The sequence below is a fragment of the Lytechinus variegatus genome, chromosome 9, assembly GCF_018143015.1.
Source record: "Lytechinus variegatus isolate NC3 chromosome 9, Lvar_3.0, whole genome shotgun sequence".
In the NCBI taxonomy this organism is placed as follows: domain Eukaryota; kingdom Metazoa; phylum Echinodermata; class Echinoidea; order Temnopleuroida; family Toxopneustidae; genus Lytechinus; species Lytechinus variegatus.
In genome coordinates this window covers 25,932,941-25,953,167 of record NC_054748.1, presented here as the reverse complement: position 1 = coordinate 25,953,167, position 20,227 = coordinate 25,932,941, and the positions used below count along the sequence as shown (strand labels likewise).

The 20,227-nt window shown below is 37.8% G+C and overlaps 1 protein-coding gene across 1 annotated transcript in view; it reads right to left on the bottom strand.

The window, feature by feature from the left end:
* The window catches only part of LOC121421557, a 75,191-nt gene extending 64,581 nt beyond the window's left edge, over positions 1-10,610 (bottom strand). The window contains exons 1-8 of the mRNA XM_041616302.1: positions 10,298-10,610; positions 9,422-9,534; positions 7,384-7,581; positions 5,369-5,505; positions 4,108-4,249; positions 3,179-3,341; positions 1,453-1,562; positions 519-701 (exon numbers count right to left, since the gene is read on the bottom strand). Coding sequence (XP_041472236.1) covers positions 519-701; positions 1,453-1,562; positions 3,179-3,341; positions 4,108-4,249; positions 5,369-5,505; positions 7,384-7,581; positions 9,422-9,534; positions 10,298-10,473 — 1,222 coding nt within the window. The 5' untranslated portion in view covers positions 10,474-10,610. The remainder of the gene's footprint in view (positions 1-518; positions 702-1,452; positions 1,563-3,178; positions 3,342-4,107; positions 4,250-5,368; positions 5,506-7,383; positions 7,582-9,421; positions 9,535-10,297) is intronic.
* Between the last annotated feature and the right edge of the window lie 9,617 nt (positions 10,611-20,227).

Below are 20,227 nucleotides of genomic sequence, written 5' to 3'. Positions count from 1 at the left end.
ATTCCCTTTCCTTTTTCCCCTCCTAATTCTCTCCATCGCTCTTTCTGTCTGTCTCCCAAGCTCTATTTTCTTCCCTTCCTCCAGGCTTCCCCCTTTCCTTCCGGTATCATGCCATTTGCTCCGGAGACAATGGCTCCAATAAAAAATCAGACATCAAACCCAACCTCCAAAATGATTTCAGCCCCTAGGCGGTGGAAGCGGGGGGGGGGGACGTGTCCTCCCCCCCAAATTTGAGGTGAGGGGGAAGATCCCCCCCCCTAAATTTTTTGTTGATGACGTTTTTGGGGGGTTTTTTGGTTGTCATTTTTCCTCCGTCCCCCCTAAAATTTTGGGCTTCCGCCGCCAATGCTTCAGCCTAACCCTAATCTTAATATTATTCTGAACCAAAAACTCAATTACAGTTCTTTCTTTAGAACTGTAATAGAGTAACTGTATTCTATAACCCTGTGCCTTACTAATGACTGGAAAAAAAATGTCACTTTCCATCCCCCTTCCCTTTCCTGTCCCAATGCACTCACCTGGAAACGGACCGCCAACGAGTTTCGAGTCTACGACGGTGAAGAGTCTCAGCGAATTTTCTCCTTCCCGCATTGACGACAGGGCGAGTACCGGTGCGTCCTGGCAGGTGGCTGGGTCCCGCATCGTTGACCAGGACAAAGCCATCGGGGTGCTGATGAACTGAGACTCGTGAAAGTCGAATGCTGTGAAATCGGCAAGGCAAAGTAGAATTAAAGATGGCCGGAAAACGAGTTTAAAGGCAGGTCCAGAGAAATATCATAATACAAGTGAACTTAGATTTGATTCGATTTCGAATGCAACTTTGTAGAGAAAAATCTGACAATCTATTCAAAGGTCAAAGCATGCAGTAGGCACATAGCTGCAGATATCCAGACCCAGACGACAGTTTTTCATACAATCAATATAGATGGCGCTCAATCAAATGGCCCAGGATCTTACAGAATAGGGGGCTTCACAAGATTTCTTTTTACTTTGCCCTTCAGAAGAGATTTTGTAGACTTAGTCACAGAGTTTTTTTACAAGTAGGAGCTGCATGCCACTCAAAGGCCAAATAGAGGGGACAGTGCGGTGTTGATCCAGAAGGAGCAGCATCATGCTTCCTCAATAGAACAATCACATCTGTATCTGAGGCCGGGATCTGAGGTTGTTTGTAAATATTTGCAACAAATATTGGAAACATTGGTCGATTAAGCCCAAGAGTGGATGCTTAATTCAGACAGATTTGAATTGTTTCATAATTTTATATACGCATCTTTGTCTTTTCCCCGTGTTGAATTTGGAATATCATTTGGATTTCAAATGTTTGGGTACTACCAGGAAGCGGAGATATGATCGAGGATAAAAGCCAAGCTGCACATTAGGCAAAGGAAATGGGGGGGGGGGGGTAAAGTAAAGTAAATTTTAAAAATATTTCCGGCAAGCGACGTAACTCACCGTCCCATTGGTATAGGATGGATCTATCTCCGGCAGCAGTTATGATCACAATGAAACTTTCATGTGCTTCGGTAAAGTAGAGACCCGATTTAGCGGCACCGCCCTCTAACCTGCAAGAACATTAACACATTTCGAAATAAATACATATATATCTGAAAAATATTGCCTGCAGCATTTCCATTTGAAAGAGCAGTGTAGATCAAATGCCTTGCCAAAAGGAATATGCTTCATTCTGGGAATCGAACTACGAGCTCAACCACGGGATGATGATGTACAAGGGTTGTTCCAATAGGTGATTTTAGTCTTCTTCCTAGCTGCTAAAACAAAAGAAGGCCTAGGCATAAAAGTTATTTTGCCAAAACATGACTGCTCTTTCGGTTCTATATTTATAATCGATATTTGCAAACTTTGATATTCATTTTTTTTGCAACATCCCTAAATCTTTTCAAAATTGACAATGATTATAATTATGACAAAACTAAGCTTCCATGTCCTATTTTCTTCCTATAGTGATCTCGGCAAAAGATACTTTATGATGCCCAAAATGGCAGGGACTTCTGGGGTCATCCACATAGGCACTTATGGGGTAAAGAATATACTCATTGTTACATGTCGACATACATTGTCTTTTTTTATTTCTTTCAAAGATATTTGCATGAATTCCATGTTTATTGTGACCGGTGTACGTACATTCCGTGTTCCAATGGTGCAACGAGCGCGGAGGAATCTTTGTTTTTGCGTTTTGGTTTGATTGTTCAACATACCAACATCTTGTTTGAGAGGGATAGGAACGTGAAGATATCACTGCGTGTATTTATCTCTGAACACCTCCATCAACTTTCTTATATACACAGTAAAACGCTGTTTAAAATTCTTTATACAGCGCTGTTAACTACTATTAGCCTTACAATAGTTGTTTAAACGGTTTAAACAAGCTTTTAAAATCTTAAACAACAAAGTTTGATTCTCAATGAATTAAGCATGGTTGTGTAAACTGCTACTGTAAGTAAAACGCGTTGTATAACATTTTTAAATAGCGTTTTTAATGCATAAATTGACAGGTTTGTGTGGGATCCTTCTCCTAATGGTGCAGCCTACATGGAGGAATAGTTATCTGTTTTACGGCCTTTTGTTGAATTCATTTTACTGAAGTACATTTTACATTTTGTGGAGCGTTGTGGATTAGTCTTCTGGCGTAATTTCCTTCAGCAAGAAATTTATCCACACTGTGCTGCACTCGACCCAGGTGAGGTGAATGGGTACCCGGCAGGATTAATTCCTTGAATGCATAAGAGCTGAGAGGCAGCTCGAGCTAAAGCCGGGGTAATAATAATAATAACAATAAAAAAATAGAATAGAAAATTTCTAGATAGATGGCGCTACATAAATGCCTATTATTATTATTATTATTCTGACTTTAAGTTTGAAACAGAGGGTCGCGGGTTTTTCCTTCAATAAAAAATTCATCCACATTGTGCTGCACTCAACCCAGGTGAGATGAATGTGAAATGCCATCGCGCTGTAAAAGGCTGTAGGGCTACAGTCAGGGTAATAATATGATCCTTTGGAAGCGAATATTATTATTATATTAAGGACGTATTAAAAGGAAGCGAGCTAAGGGTGACCTTCGGCAGAGAAATTGTGAACTAAATCTTTCCGAAGATGGCGCTATTCATCGTCTCATTGTTTAGTCCATTTATTATTAAACTGTCATTTTATCACTTACCTATGAAATAGTGTGAACTGGCTTTGTCGTGTGTTATATCTCCATATGCTGGATTCTTTATTTTTCTCGATGATCAAAAGGTAATGATGTCCAGTCATTTCAAATGCGTGAACCTCCTGAGCGCCGTACGTTCTTATCTCTTGTCTAACTGCAAAGACTTTATCTTAACAACAAAAATAAAACATGCCGATCATAATTATATTCGAAATTGTAGGCAAATGTTGAGATAAACATCCTAGATAATAATTAGCAACTGTAATTATAAATGTCCAATATTTCAGGGATTTCAAGGGGCAGTTTCATGTGTTGTGAGCTGTGCATGAGACCTCCATCCACTGGAATGAGTTTGCCACAATGTACTAAGCCTGGACGTCCCCCCCCCCCCCCCTCCCTTCAAACTTGATCAAAGTTTGCCTTATTCTAGCACTTATTCTTTTTTTTGATAAATGAAGAAACATGTGGAATGCACTATAGTAAATGACAGACTGCTAATGTTGAGAATTGCATCTTTGCATATCGAACCCCTGGCTATTCCAGTAGACTAAGTCCGCTTTTACAATCAGTGAGACGAGACTTGCAATCCAATTTCGGTGTTTGGAATCCAGTTTCCATGAATTGATCGTTGCTACGTTAGGCAATCCTCTAAAAAGTACGATGTCGACGGTTTTGAGATTTTGGTTCCATTCATCTTTACCTGCAAGTGATCAACAGCGCTTTGTTTCCTTGGAAAAAAGCGCTATATAAAGCCAACTATTATTGTTATAGATATTATTACTACTACTGTTATTATTAATATTATTATTATTGTCATTATTATCATATCATTATAATAATAATTATTATTATAATCATCATTATTGCTATTATCATAATCATTATTATAAAAATTGTTATCATCATCATCATCAGGGGGTATTGTGTGTACGTACTTGTGCTACTCCACAGGTAAATTACGGATTTATCTCCATTTGGGTCATCAGTATCCCGAGTAAAGACCAGATAGGAATCCACTCCAATTGAGAAGAAATCCACATCTGTTACGTCCAGTGGAATTACAGTGACATTATTGATCTATCGGTCAAAAAAAGAAATCGATGGAAAGATAGACAGACAGAAAGACAGACAGACAGACAGATTGATAGATAGATAGATAGATTTTAATTTATTTAAAAAAATCAATACATCCTTGCAGCTAAGACCAGATTGCAATATGTAGGCCTATTTACCAGTTAATAATGTCACAAAAAATGTTCAAACAATAACAGATAATTACAACATAAATAAAATGAATATAATATGGTATCGAAATTATTTGTTAGTGTGGACCTTTGGAATGAAATATTAACTGAAGAGTATATTGGGTGTCTGGGCAAATGACTATGGGGTGTGCCATTTTTGTATATTTGATCGGTTTGAAAATTCAATGTTGTGTAAACAGAAATAACTTTCATTTCTGGGGATTGATTCAATAATTATTTCTGACATGGACAAGCGTAGCCAACGTAGTTTAGCGGAACAACGGACTGGAGTTTGGGTCTACGTATTGTAATGCCATGAATTTAAAAATAATATATATATATATAATGTACATATAATGTACATTGGCGGCGGAAGCCCAAAAAATTAGGGGGGCACCAAAATGTTTTGACAAGCAAAAATTAAAAAAAGGTTACCAACCAAAATTTCTTGATAAAAAAAAGGTTAACAAAGCAAAATTAGGGGGATCGTCCCCCACCTCAAATTTAGGGGGATCGGCCCCCCCCCCCGCTTCCGCCGCCTATGTTTATATATATAATTTAAAGTAGAGACGCCCTGCATGTGTAGTTACAATAAATTTGAATGTTATGCATTCTCAATCGGTGAATTCGTGCTTGTTTAAAAAAGATTTCATGAATTATATTATATTCAGTTTCACCCTCATGCAAAGCAAAGATAGTTTTATACCTTTAAAACAATTACAGTTTCATACGATATTTTTCTAAGTTATGACTTATATTCGCTTCCATCCCCGTTCAGTATCAGTTTGATAGTTAATTATATATACCTCATATAAATTTTATCCCAGCTTCGATTGTTTCATCAAACATTATATTCAATACCATTCTCGTTCAATATAAACATGGTTTCATCATCATATTATACATTCACTACCATCTTTGGTTCATTAGAATATTTATGGTTTTGCCATACCTGATTTTCAGTGCCATCTTCGTTTAATACAATGACAAAGGTTTCGTCATCTGATGAAACAACGATTTTATTTTCTTTTGTTGTCACTCCGTTGTCATAGTAACTCTGCGTGAAAGGTTTCATTGCTCGAACTGGTACTGTTTAAATAAGACAAGAGACATGAATATCATGTATTAAAGACGTGCAGGTGTACTCGTAGATGGAAAGAAATAGAGGGGGTTCGGGAAAGAAATAGGTAGAAGGAAAAGAGGAAATGAAAGAGATATCTGTATAAATAATAATATAGTGTATTTATATTGCACACAATATGCTCAAGGCGCTCCTATATTACCCGGATAAGCTAGGCGTTCATAGCGCACACAGCTTTTTAAGGAATTACTTCCTACCGGTACCCATTACCTCACCTAGGTTGAGTGCAGCACATTGTGGATCAGTTTTTTGCTGAAGGAAATTACACCATGGCTTGGATTCGAACCTACGACCCTCTGTTTCAAAATCCGAGGACTAATCCACTGGGCCACAAAACTACCACTGGGCCACAAAACTACCATCTGAATCATGTTTGTTTATTTGTCTATCAAATATTTCAAGTTTGTGCCCATGTTATTTTAGCATAATCGTCAAGCATAGTTACATGAAATTGTCGTTCAAAATCGGATCCCCAAAATTATACCTTCTCTAACCAATACACCAGGGGAGCGTTTCATGAAAGGACTTGTCGGACGTTTTATCCGACAAGTCCCATTTTATCCGACAGTTACCATAGTAACAGTGCCTCACATCCAATCAGAGTCAGAGAAAGATGTCAGATCTGACAACTTGTCGGACAAAAATGTTGATGAAACACTCCCCTGATATCGAGCCCAACCTATTGAAATCAAAGGACAATTCCACCCCCCCCCCCCACCAAAAAAAAAAATGATTTGAATAAAAAGAGAAAAATTCAACAAGCATAACACTAAAAAAATTCATCCACATCATTTCTTCTTTTTTCTTCTTTCTCCTTTTCTAATGATTTGTGACGTAACATTTTCTTCCAGACCCGGACCAGTATAAAATATTAGGTTTCCATGTAGCGCTCTTCCCCCTTTGGCTGCTATTGCTCAAGCATTTTTTTTGCTTATATAGTGTGCCACTGCATTTGCTTTTTTTTTTCATTACTTTGTCTTATCCTTATTGTATTCATGTCTAAAATTTTGTTTATACTACTATAAATCTGTCACATTACAATGTACTTTCATGTCATATTACGATTATGTTTTATGTATTGTAAAATTTATTTTGACTTTACAATAAATGCAGAAACTCCTGCAAAAAAATAAAATAAAAAAAATAAGTTAGGACATTTTAAAGTTTCGCTTGCTTCATTTCACAAAACAGTTATATGCACATCTCGGTCGGTCTGCAAATGAGGGAACTGATGACATCACTAACTCACTACATTATTTCGTTTGTATTTTATTATATGAAATATTTTGATTTTCTCCTCATTGTCATGTGAAATGAAGTTTCATTCCTCCCTGAACATGGAATTCCATTATTTTAACATTTTGTGCTTCAGGCAAGGAGGTCCTAATCGTCCAATTCATAAAAATTGAAATATTGTATAATTCAAACAATAAAAAACAAAAGAAATGGTGAGTGAGTGACATCATTGACTCTCTCATTTGGATGTAACTGGCTCGTTCATATAACTATTTTGCTGAAAATAAGCGAAACTCTGAAATGTCATAACTTTCTTATTTTACATCCGATTTTGATGAAATTTTCAGCATTGTGCTTGTCTGATTTTTCACTATTGATTCAAATAAACATTTTTCTGAGGTAGACTTGACCTTTAAATATGGAGACCCTCCCAAGCAGCATTGAATTCGTTTACCGAAAGCAACCAGCAGGATTGCATGTTGGACTATGGTTTTTCTTTTTGAACTTTTCTACTACTATGATTTTGTTTGATACCAATCTCTGCATAGACCGGATACCCGGCACGACCTATTGAAAATATGTATACTTACTCGGATATGTAGCCGTCTCAGAAAGGAGATTCTCTCGAGTAGCATTGAATTCGGTTATCGTAAGAAAACCGGGATCGTATGACGATGTCACCATGAAGATTTTCTTGTTGATCGCAATGTGATTCCACTGCGGTTTTTCGTTAGAAGAGAATGCAGGTTGATAATTCGGAAGGGGTACCATGCCTTTAATCTCCAATGCTGCGTGATGAAAAAAAAAACAATAACGTCCTTTGAACATCCCATTCTTCTGGGAGGCAGTTCATGAAGGGGCTTGTCCGTCGGCTGTTTTAACCGACAGAAGAAATGATATCCGGCAAATACCATCAAGGAACTTTGCTTCTCAGCCAATCACAATCAAGATCTGACAACTTGTCATTGTCAGACGAAAGTGTTGTTGAAACGCTCTCCTTCATGTTCATAATTCCTGCATCGACAGGGGCGTCGATCCATTTTTCAGATGGGGGGGGGGGGCAAAATCATGAATCAATTTTCCAAAGGCGCTCGATCACACAAAACAAACAAACCCACACACACATATGCCTAGATATATATGTGTACATATATATATATGTACATATACACACACACACACACACATATATGTATATATATGTATATATCTATATATATATATACACACACACACACATATATGTATATATATATATACATATATATCACCAGCAGGTTAATGCGAGCGCGAAGCGCGAGGTGAAAATTTTTGATATTTCGAATTGAAAAAAAAATTGAGTTTAATGGACGTTTTTAATAAAGAACAAGATATATATCCAACAAAAGATTATTGCATATCGAAGTGGGAGTTCTTTTGAGGATTAGAACTGAAAACGGGACCATATTCACCTATTTAATCGTGGAAAGTATGGGATTTTGTTACAGAAATGATGTGAGCGCGAAGCGCGAGCTGAAATTTTTTGATATTCCAATCTGAAAAGTGGACATTTTGAGCACAATTTAAGACGAAGAACGAGTTGTGTATCTCAATCTCGCTTGCTGACTTTTGTGTAACATTACAATCTTATTTTATTTTTAGCACATGCGGAATTATTGGGGGGGGGGCAAAACGATATGTTTGCCCCCCAATATTTTCATTGGTGGGGCGATCGCCCCCCCCCCATAATCGACGCCTCTGTGCATCGAAAATCCATTCATAGAATTTTGGCCGATGATTTGGTTCAAAACACCTTGCAACATTATTGGGTTAATATTTCCTAACATTGCATAATTAAAATATTGCATTCTGCTTAAGGAACAATGAATTGTTGAATTTTATGACTTGGGCTCATGCCGTGCAACATGGATAAGTTGCCTGCCTCGAATTCGTGAACTTTGTTATCCCATAAGCGTGAGTATTCTTACTATAACTCTAAAGATAATTGGTTCTTTTCTCGGTCGCTGCTTAAATAGCTCTTCTAACTTGCGCTATGAGAAGTTTAAAACGCTCTACTACAATGCATCACTCGCTTTAGCAAAGCAACTGTCACGTGCCTTTTTTATGTTTTAATGTATGAATTCATACGCCATTTTCCTCACCTGGGTTGAGGACAACACCATATGGATAAGTTACTTGCTCAGTGAAATTAACGACAGGATTAGGATTTGAACCCACGACCATCTGATTAAAACTCAGAATACCCAATGTAGCCTTGAGGACTCCGTGATGATATTTTGTAATATTTTTATATATACTTTTTCATCACTGATCCGTGATGAAAAGAGATATGTAAAAATATTTTTTAAATATCATCACGGAATCATCAAGGCTATTCCCTCTGTCGCGATTCGCGCCACGATTTAAACGCTGGTCGTGATCGTAAAGTAATCGTAGTGATCTAATCAGAACGTATAGCATCGTATCAGATCAGTGGTCGTTATCACATTGATCGTAGAAAACTTCTGAATGGTTAAGGAAATTGCATCAGTTACGAAAGGTCAATCACGGCGTTCGAAATGAATCATATGACAGCGGGTACGAGGTATTAATCAGAACAATCTTGGTTTCGTTGCCATGGTTACTTACATTCTCTGTTTCCTACTCCACTCCCAGGAACGAATCCGTGACGTAGATCGTCCAAACTAGCCCCTCTTCTTCTTCTCATTCTTGCATGGTTCTCTTTCATCTCGCGTACTACCCTGAAAATATCATCAGAAAATTATGTAAGCTAATTGCTCGGCGTTGCAGCAAACACCAATTTCACGAGAAAGACTTTACAACCAAGATTCGTTGTAAGCGTATTGTAGAGCAATAGAACTTGATCTGGTTCAGTTCACTGTCGTTAAACTGTTAAACGTTGGATTCTGTTCAAACTTATTTTAAAACTGCTAACATTCTTATTATTATATTTCTTAAATTGTTGAGTCCTATCAGCAGTTTAAATTCAAAATCGGCATCACAATGGTTTTGCAACCAAGATTCGTTGTAAGCGTGTCGTTGTAGAGCAATAGAACTTGATCTGGTTCAATTCAAGTCACCAGTCCATTCACTGCCGTTTATTTCGTCAGTGCTGGTGACTTCTTTCCACTCCCATTATTTTTTTTTTCACGAGTGCACATACACTCACACACGAGACGAGAGACGACTTATTTCAGGATAAGGCCTGAAAATCTAATTTTATGCTGAAATACTATTCAGAAATAACATGTTAAACTTTTCTATACTCTTTTCTGCATATTTTTCTTTTTGTCTTTTTCATTGAACAAAATTCCGACCATATTTACGCCATAGTGCAGATGGATGACAATTAAATCTTGATTTTGGAGCTTTCTAAACATATTTACAAAACACAAACGTCGCATGAGAAAGATGATGAAGAATGTGCAAAGGCTGATTGAATACTTTGAAATGAATAAAGTAAAACAAAAACAAAACATTCAATAGCGCCTCGTGTTCTCTTACCTCCGATGTTTAAAGTGGAGTTTATCAGCAAGCACTTCCATTCGAATCAGGTGGGCCTTCATCTCGGCATCCACTGCTTCCGCGAGATTTACCGACATAGCATCAGAAAGAGTGAACAAAATACAGGCACTAAAGGCAAAGAAAAGGACTGGTACAGTGCTTGAAAAACGGGCCATGCTGACAAGTTTTCCTTTCTTGGAGGAAACGTAGAATCGGGTGAAACTAAAAACGAAACGAAACAAAAAAGAAAGGGGAAGGGGAGAGCCGAAGTGGAACTCTCTCCTGCGCTTGTGCTGATGTAATCTGTAGGTACACATAAACTTGCACGTAGACCCCACAACAAGCAGAAAGATGGACTTACATGGGTATGTGACGATTAGTCAATCAATTACAATACCATGCATTCCTCCCATACAGGTGTGATTTTGCGACTGTGAATAGGGGTATATCCCATGCCATGCCTGATATGAAAAAAAGCATCACCGGCTCACAAGTTTCGATTCACCCATAGAAATGCGATCATGCATCAACAGATTAGTGGAATGACTAGACTGTTCTAAACGCTGGAAGAACAGCTTACAGCTGAGAGTGGCTACCCTGGGTAAATAAGAGTTATTATTATTATTAAACGCACTCTCGACTGGATCGATGCTCGGGCCAAGGGGTGTCAAGGGACACCCGATCACACCCCCCCCCAAAAAAAAAAAAAAATAATAATAAAAATTGTAATAATTATAATAATGCTAAAATAATAATAATAATAATAAAGGAATAAATGAATGAATGAATAATACCAATAATAGAGTAAAATTTTAAAAATATAGTGAGTGAAATTCTTAGCCAATACTATACAATAATCCCCCTTTATATCGATGTATTGTGTATCAGCCAATATTGTCTCCTAAACATAGCTGATATATAGGCCTATAATTAAGACCCTTTTTCTTTACAGGATTAATTGTATTATCGGTAGGTCTATTGTTGAATGTCCACAGGAGTATCCCGTCGCAAGCCATGGATTTAGTTCACTGCAAAAACTCCGGTGCTGATTTAACACCAGCCGGGAATCTATATCTGTCCACACTATAGAGAAGTGTTAAACAACACCAGTTTGGTTTTGATCTATACACTAGATATGTGTTTATATAACACCAGTTAGCATGGTTAGTATTAAAACAGCATCGGTTTGATTCCAAACTGGTGTTATTTCAATACTTCTCTGGTGTGGACAGATATAGATTCCGGGCTGGTGTTAAATCAGCACTGGAGTTTTTTTCAGTGTAGGGACCTACGCCTTCTTCTATAAACATAACGTGTATATAAATTTATATTCTTTGTGACAAATTGGTTTTGTAGGAATTTATGTTCATAAATGTGTCCCATACGCCAAGATTGGCTCTTTTAATTCTTAGCTCATAACGCTTCTATACTGCATCAAATCTGATAGGCCCACAAGGTTGAATCGGGGGCATCAACTGGCTGTCGTAATTTAAGGGGTTTCCAACTGTAGGCTATTAATTTAATGATTATTTCTTATGCATTTTTCTCGAAGAAAGACACGGTCCTGGTTAATGGACAATTCTCATCGATTTGGGGGATGTAAATTGGAAGAAAAACATGTTGTGTTGTTAACCAGGTGGCTATGCATATTCAAGAGTTACGCTTGACTTCGCCGTGCTTAATAAACCAACTTTTCTGACACCCGCAATTCTACTATTTCAAATTAATGGGGCAGCGGCGCACGCGTAACGTCAGACGTAGCCCCCGGGGGAAGCTAGCGCACTATCTTACGACTAGCGTCTACGGTGTCTTCGAAGTGTAACATAGCATGTCATTCAATATCTTCCCTTCCATTAGGCGTAACGGGCTCCCATGTGGCATGTTTTGATTGTGTTGCGTGGCCTTAAGGACACCGTACAAAAGTCGTCGTGTTACCGCTCAATGGGCGAAAATGAAAAGTGTAGTATTCGAGTGGAAGCGTATATAGCAAAATGTAATGAGTTTCTGCCAGTGAGGCTATGATGTATCACCCCCTGAAATTTGGTCACAAGTCATCTTTTGTGATAGCATTGAGTGAACAGAAAACCCGCTGCACCTAATCAACAAAAAAGGATATTCCACATGAGTGGTTGGCCTACTTTTCCAAAAGTTTTAGAGATTGCTTCCCAGTTTAATCTGTTTTTCTTCAGATGATTGAGATGATTGTGGGAGAGCGGAAATACTCTCATTTATTTCTTTCAATATTATATACAAGTAAAAACATACAAATATCATACATTATTTTGAACATAAATATACAAATATAATCATGAAACATTGAGATTTTAAAAAAAAATAATGAAAGAAAAAGGTATCCCAAAAAGCCTCAAAGGCTTGAAAAAAGGGATTGTACAACGTGTATGAAAAAAAAACAATTTAGAGTAATGATCAAACTTGTTTATACATTACAGAAAAATAATAAGCGTATATTTAGCATGATACTATAGTACGGGGTTCTGATAATATCTCATTTCTAGAACTCTTAACACAGAGGCAGCCCAGCAGACATGTTGTCATGTTGAGAACTTACTGGCCAACTCCCAGTTTTTAATGTACAAAAGCCTTGTTGCATTCTATAAGCAACATTCCATTCAAATAGTTTAGGAACATCAATATTATAAACGCAAATTAATAGAACAAAGTATAACTGAATATTCACATATACAAACAAAAGATATTCAAACTATATGCAAATTATTATCTAGGCTTGAGTGCATCAACTTAACATTATAACCAATCAGGAGAGAGGTGGAAGGAGAGGGAGAGTAAGAGAGAGGAATAAAGAAAGCTATATGAAGGATGGTGGAGTGATTTAATACAAAAGAACCTTGTGTGAGGAGTGTACAGCAATTGGTGTATAGAGAGATGTACGTAAAGAATAGAAAGTTAGGATAAAAAGGGTGAATATAAATGAGGGATGTTCTATTAGAAAAAGGGGATGATAAATGAATAAGAGTGGAAAGAAATAAAAGTACAAAATCATTCCCTACAATACGAAAAAGTTTCCTTGTCTGTTTTTTTTTTCAAAACGAACAGACTGAAACAATAGTATAGTCTGCCATGGCAGACCAATAGGAACATGGTTTATTACAGGTTGGTGGGAAGAAATCCGGGAGTGATGTAGCGCACGGTCATGATGGTGGTGTATAGGCCAAGGTTTTTTTTTTTTAATAATTTCTGGAAAACGATGATGACGATCATAACGATATCACTGTTGCTGCTGCTGCTATTGAAAAAGATAATGATGATAAAAATGATAATAGTGGTGGTATTGGTGACGACGACGACGACAATGATGATGATCATGATCATCATGATCATGAAGATCATGATGGTGATGACGATGATCATGATTATGATGATGATGATAATGATGATGGTGATGATGATGATGATGATGATGATGATGATGATGATGATGATGGTGATGATGACGACGACGATGAAAATGGTGGTGGTGGTGATGATGATGGTGACGATGATGATGATGTTGATGATGAAGATGGTGATAATAATTGTACTAATTATAGATTATGATAGTGGCGATGGTGGTTATGACAATAATGGTGATGCCGGTAACGGTGGTGGTGTTTAAGATGAAAATCAAATAAACAAAATTTCTAGACGGACCTAGCAGGACTAGTTGTACATTATGCCAATACGATGCAGGTCTTAAACAATAATGGAGATAGTAGACAGTGCAAATATTAAATCTGTATATACTCCAAATGTTTTAATCATCATCATCGTTTTCTTTTTAATTGCTCTCTTCAATAACGTCATCTGCAGCAATATCATCATCATTTTCGTCATCACCATCACCATTTTTATCATAATTATCATCACCATCATCATTGTTATTATCATTATCATCACCACCACCACCATCATCAAAGTTATCACCTTCATCATCAGCAGCAGCAGCACCTAGCGGCACTAGTTGTACATTATGCCGTCATTATCATTTCCATCATCACCGTCGTCATTATCATCACCATCTTCTTCGTCATCACCAACACCTTCATCGTCACAACTCTCACTATCTTTATTGACATCCATTGGGCCTATATACATCAAAGTGCCGACCCTAAACGTCACAAAAGAAAACTCGACATGACTTGTGCACGACCTCGACACCACATGCAGTGTACATCGACTTAGTATCAGGCTGACCCGGAAGCAGTATTTTCATATCTTCATCAGATCTATACTTCAGGAAAATTTCAAATGACCTTGATGACCTTGTGGTGGCTTGAGGCTGAATCCAACCAAAGATGCAGTAGTTTTAACATTTGAAATGGATATAATACTGATCAGAGTGGATGGGCGAGCCTAGTTAATACAACACTTTCTTCAACGGCACTATCTTCACATCTACCGTAGACGGCGCCATTTATTATTCTCATCTTCTTTCGTGCACCGTTAGTAGTGGGTTCTTTTACTTTTTTATTCTTTCAATGACTTCAGTTGTAAGGTCATCTAATGTGACGGTGATGAATATGATGATGATGATGGTGGTGGTGGTGGTGGTGGTGGTGGTGGTGGTGGTGGTGGTGATGATGATCATCATCATCATCATGACAATGGTGATGATGATTACGATGATGATGATGGTGGTGGTGGTGGTGGTGGTGGTGATGATGATCATGACGATGGTGATGATGATGATGATGATGATGATGGTGATGATGATGATGATGATGATGCTGACGATGACAGGTGATGAATATTCGAACTTTTTTTTTGGAAAATTAATTTTTTCTTACCATTTCAACTTACTCCATGCTCATAAAGGAAGTGTATAATGTATCATAAGATGTTTAAAACCACACAGATTAAAAGTAGATAGAGGAGAAAATATCAAATTTAGAAGGCATATCGAGTTCAAATCTCAAAAATTATGAGGATTTGCTTGTAACTATGATTTAGATGAACTGCGATTTGGTATCCATTTTCCCCAAAAGGGATGTGGTTTCGATTCGCAAAGTTGATTAAATTACATGAAAAATGCCCTCAGTCTGGTTAAAGCGCAAAATCGTCATCCTCAGATATATACAATACAGAATCTGGTTTTGATTTGTAAAGTTGGTTTCCTGTACTGAAGTACACTCCAATACATCCACAACCCCCCCCCCCCTCCGCCCTCCGTATTTTCTGGCCATTTTAAAATCATTATCTCTTGGGATGATCACTCGATCATCCATTGAGCAACGTTAGGATAGCCGTTCCAAGAAAATGCAGTTGTCGAGAAATTGCCTTGGGCAAATCGATAGAATAATATCTTCATAAAAATTGATTATTTCTTATGAGCGATCATTGCTCCTTTTCATATTGATCCACTATACACCGGTACGAATGGTATTCTTGAATTTAAACACAATCGTAATTAAAACCGTTTTGAATGGTCATATTGGGGGTTTTCACCGTTTAATAAAAGGTCTGTTAGCCTTTAGCTCACCATACTGTTTCTCACTGGTGTTAATGTTTTTGTTAAAACTTCATTTTTTTTGGACTGATGCTTCGTTAACTGTGTTCTGTTGTAGTTTATTTTGATATGCTTTTCCCGATTCTGTTTTTATTAAGACCCTTTCATGAAACAGCGTAAGGTGGCAACAATAATTGTTGAGGGTCAGACCAGGGGCAGGGTGTAAATTCAGACGAAAATCTGGTGGGGTGCAGCGGGTCGGGACGATGGTCTTATATACGTTAGATTTTTTATAACACACTTTCATATACATGTATATACCTTTTTTTTCAAAATTCAACGAAAATTGCAATCATGTACGAAATCAATGAAGAGAATCAGCGCTTCAGAGTTTTAATTTATCCACACTGCGCTGCACTCGACCCAGGTGAGGTGAATGGGTACATTCCTTGAATGCTTTGAGCGCCTAGGCAGCCCAGCTGAAGCCGGGGTAATAATAATAATAGCAGGGCCCACTGGGAAAACAGTTTTCGAAGCTGATTTGGCTTCCTTGGGTAAATATACCTATATTATTATTATTATAGAGTTTATTTCACTATAGTGCCCAATTGAGATGAAAATACGACATGAAGATAAATTAATTAAAAGCAGGCGAAAACACAGAAATCGTGTTGAATTAAACAGTCTCAATAAGTGACATCATGCATGGTGGAATCGTACCGGTATGAAGTTTGCAATTAGATTGCAAGAGTGTCGGGTTTCTTCATCTGGAGCCATTATCTCAAGTGCATTCTTTTTTGCTTCATGATTGAAATACTATTCGATCTAATTAGCAACTTTGAAGATTGATAGATACTTCCACATTTTCTCTCTTAACTTGTCCCTCCCTCGCTCGATCATTTCTTGCCTTTTTTTCTCTCAATCCTCTCCCCATCTCAAATTAATATTGATTACTCCCTCCCTTTTTTCCAATTTCTCCCACCCTTTTCTTTCTCTCCCCTCCTTTCTCTATATCTCTCCCTTCTCCTTCTTCTCCCCCTCTCTCCTATCCATCCATCTATCTATCTATCTATTGTATATTTATCGATCTATTGATCTATATTTCTTTCTTTTTCCTTCTCTCTATCTATATATCCATCCATTTGTCCATCTATCTGTCTTTCTATCTATATCATCCGGCCTTTTCCCTCTTTCTCTCTGTCAATCTCTATCTCTCTCCAACAATCCCCCTCCCCCTTCAACTCTCTCTCCCTCTATTCAATATTCTATTTCATTACTTTGTTTTGGGTCCAATCTTTGGTTCCATTACCTACCCCCCCCCCTCTCCTCACAGTGGCATACTCTAGGATTTTTCACAGGGAGGGGGGGGGGGGGCAAAACCGTCCGCAAAAATGTTGACAAGCAAAAAAAAATGTCTTCAATCACAATTAAAGGATATTGTACCAGAAAAAAAAGTGACAAGCAAAAAAAAAGGCAGGGGGGGGGGCAAACTGCCCCCCGTAGGTACGCTAGTGCCTCCTCATCTTCCACCCTCATCAGTAATGCAGTCGACTCCTGTTCCCCTCCCGCTGCCTGCCATCCGTAAACATTCCACTCAATAACAAAGAAAAGGGGTGTATCCCACACCCCTTGAGGGTCCGAACGACACCCCTTCTAACCATGCATCACCCTCTTCAGACGACACGCTCCCATTGTAGCTCCGGCTTTATCCGATACACCGTTTCCATGACAACCCCTCCTCTTTATCCTTGCTCCAACACGATCGTGCTCTCCGATGATAAGCTGGCCGTAAAAAGGCTTTTTATCTTATTTCTGTTCAGAATAGGTTCAAGATTAAAGTGAGGTATATCCTTTTTAGGTCCTAAGTTCCAGTGAATAGCTTTCCAACTTAACTCTGCTCAGAATGAGTTTAAATAAAGTTTTATAAGTTTAGTAAGCTCCATGGTTAGGCATAGCTTTTCAAATGTATTTGAGTTAAGTCGACCTTTAAAGTCATAAGTTACATTTCAACAACTGAACACAATTCAACTCTGTTTATAATGAGTTTTAAATTCAAATTTAGTAGGTATTAAACGTGTAGGGCTGATGTGGGGGTGTCGTGGTCTAATGGTTAAGACTCTCGTCTTTCAATCTGAGGGACGTGTATTCGAGTCCCAGCCATGGTGTGTTTTCCTTCAGCAAAAATTTACCCACATTGTGCTGCACTTAACCCAGGTAAGGTAATTGGGTACCGGCAGGAAGTAATTCCTAAAAAAGCACCGGAATCGGTAGAATAACTTAGCCGAGGTAAACCCCGGCTAATGAGCGCCTTGAGCACCTATTCAAGCAAATACAAATCAAGCATGCATAAATATAAACAAATACAAATGAAATATGATAACAATGATCACAAATCAATTACGAGTTTCAAAACATTTGGAACTCGTTTATATACATCCTACATTATTTCATTATTATAAATAGCATCCCAACATTGTCCAGGATGAGTTTGAAATTAATTAATTAATACACGTGCGCATCCCAGGCCATAATATGAATTTCATTAGCTTACCAATTTAAATCTGACCAGAATGAGCTCATGCTTTACAAGTTTCTTATTTTTTTAAAATTCATTTTTTATTGATGCTTTTCATCAAAGTGTACATTACAAAACATATATGATATAATGGATCAAATATGAAATTTCAGATGACGTTGGCATATAAAGTTTCTTAGTCCTTAGATCTAATTTACACTAATTTCAGTAACTTTCCAACTTAACATCCAATGATCAACTGGTCCACATGTGGACGATTTTTATTTTTTTTATGTGAGCACAAAATTTCTGCCACCTTATAATGGTTCATCGGGGAATACATTTTCTTTCTCAATGGACATGTGAAGAGACATTTATTTTGTGAATGGGATTGGATTCTGGAGGCGAGGTTACGTTTGAAATTGGATCAAGAGCACTCGAGAACCATCACTGATAACCCCCGTATGAATGTATGAGATAATCACGCATAGATATCGGGGGGGGGGGGGCAGTGGCGGATCTGGGGGAGGGTTAGAAGTTTACACCCCCACATGGGGCTCCCTAGAAATGATAGTAAAAAAAGAGGAGTGTGGGGTTAAACTCCAACACCCCTTCCTTGTTTACGAGAGTCGTGCAAGCAGAAAGCAGAACAGTGGCAGATCTACGAAGGGGGGAGGAACACATTACGTCACAGCTAGGTCAAACCAACTTGTCACCCCCTATTTGCAAAGAGTATGATCCCCGACTCAGGGGGGGGGGGGTGCTCCAGTGTAAAATTTAGTCAGTGCTTCGCCCGACAGATGATATAACATCCTGCACATACTTGTATTTTTTGTATATTTTTTTGTATATTTTTTGTGTATATTTCTGTTTTTATTATAATAAAGTCAATTAAAAAAATTACAAATGACTATTAAGTGATTGCAAATCACATGAACACAAGTTTGTTTCACACAAAAGAAAAATCCTTGTATCTGATTAACCGTGAGGACAAATTGGTCTGATGTGAAAATCAGCCTGATCAAAAATTAGGTCGGTGAAGAGAATAGGACTCATGACAAAGCTATTAGTGGCGTAATGAGCAAAACAATTGTTGAGGGACAACTTTTATTTCAAAAAGTTTTGAATGAGCGAAGCGAGCGAGCAAAAATCAAAAAACATAATATACAGAAAACAATGTCATTTTATCCTTCTCTCTTTTCTTTTCTTTAGTTTGATACTTTTTTTCTTGGTCGTGAAAAATTGGAGGGGGGGGGGGCGCTCAAATTTTTACCCCTTTATTATATTCTCTGCCTAAACAAGCTTCATCCTAAAGCAAATTTGATTTATACAACAAATTCAAATTCGAATGACATATTAAATAACTATTTACACAAATTCCAGTCATTTTACAGCGAAGCTTTTCGCCGAAAATATACCTGCTTAATGACATATAAAACATTCTCCTTGTATTTTTTTATTGTATTTTTTACTCATTTTTCTTTTGTACGTCTCATTAAAATCTCGAGAAAATGGGGTATATAGGCCTAATACACATCAACATAGTCATAGTGCTCTCTGGTGGCGAGGGGGGGGGGGGGGGAGTTGAAGGTGATTCGATGAAAAGAGATTGTTTCCAAAATATTTTGAGGAAGAATAAATGCAGATTTTTTACCTACTGACATGCAGGTCTAATAAATCACGGGGTGCAGGGTGCATCCATATAGTGATACATATAGGCTATATCACTAGTAATATGGGTGCATGTTGGACTCGGCGAGAGCGATTGCGCAATCGCACTATTTGCTGCACGTGATTCAATTGGCGATTGATCGACAGAAAGTTCCCACAGAGTTCCTTTTCAAGACATTTTTTGAAGATTGGATGCGAACAGTGAAAGTAATCAGGTGAGATCATTACACGATTCATTTCATCACCTTTACCTTCATCGAACTATTTCATTTACGCGATT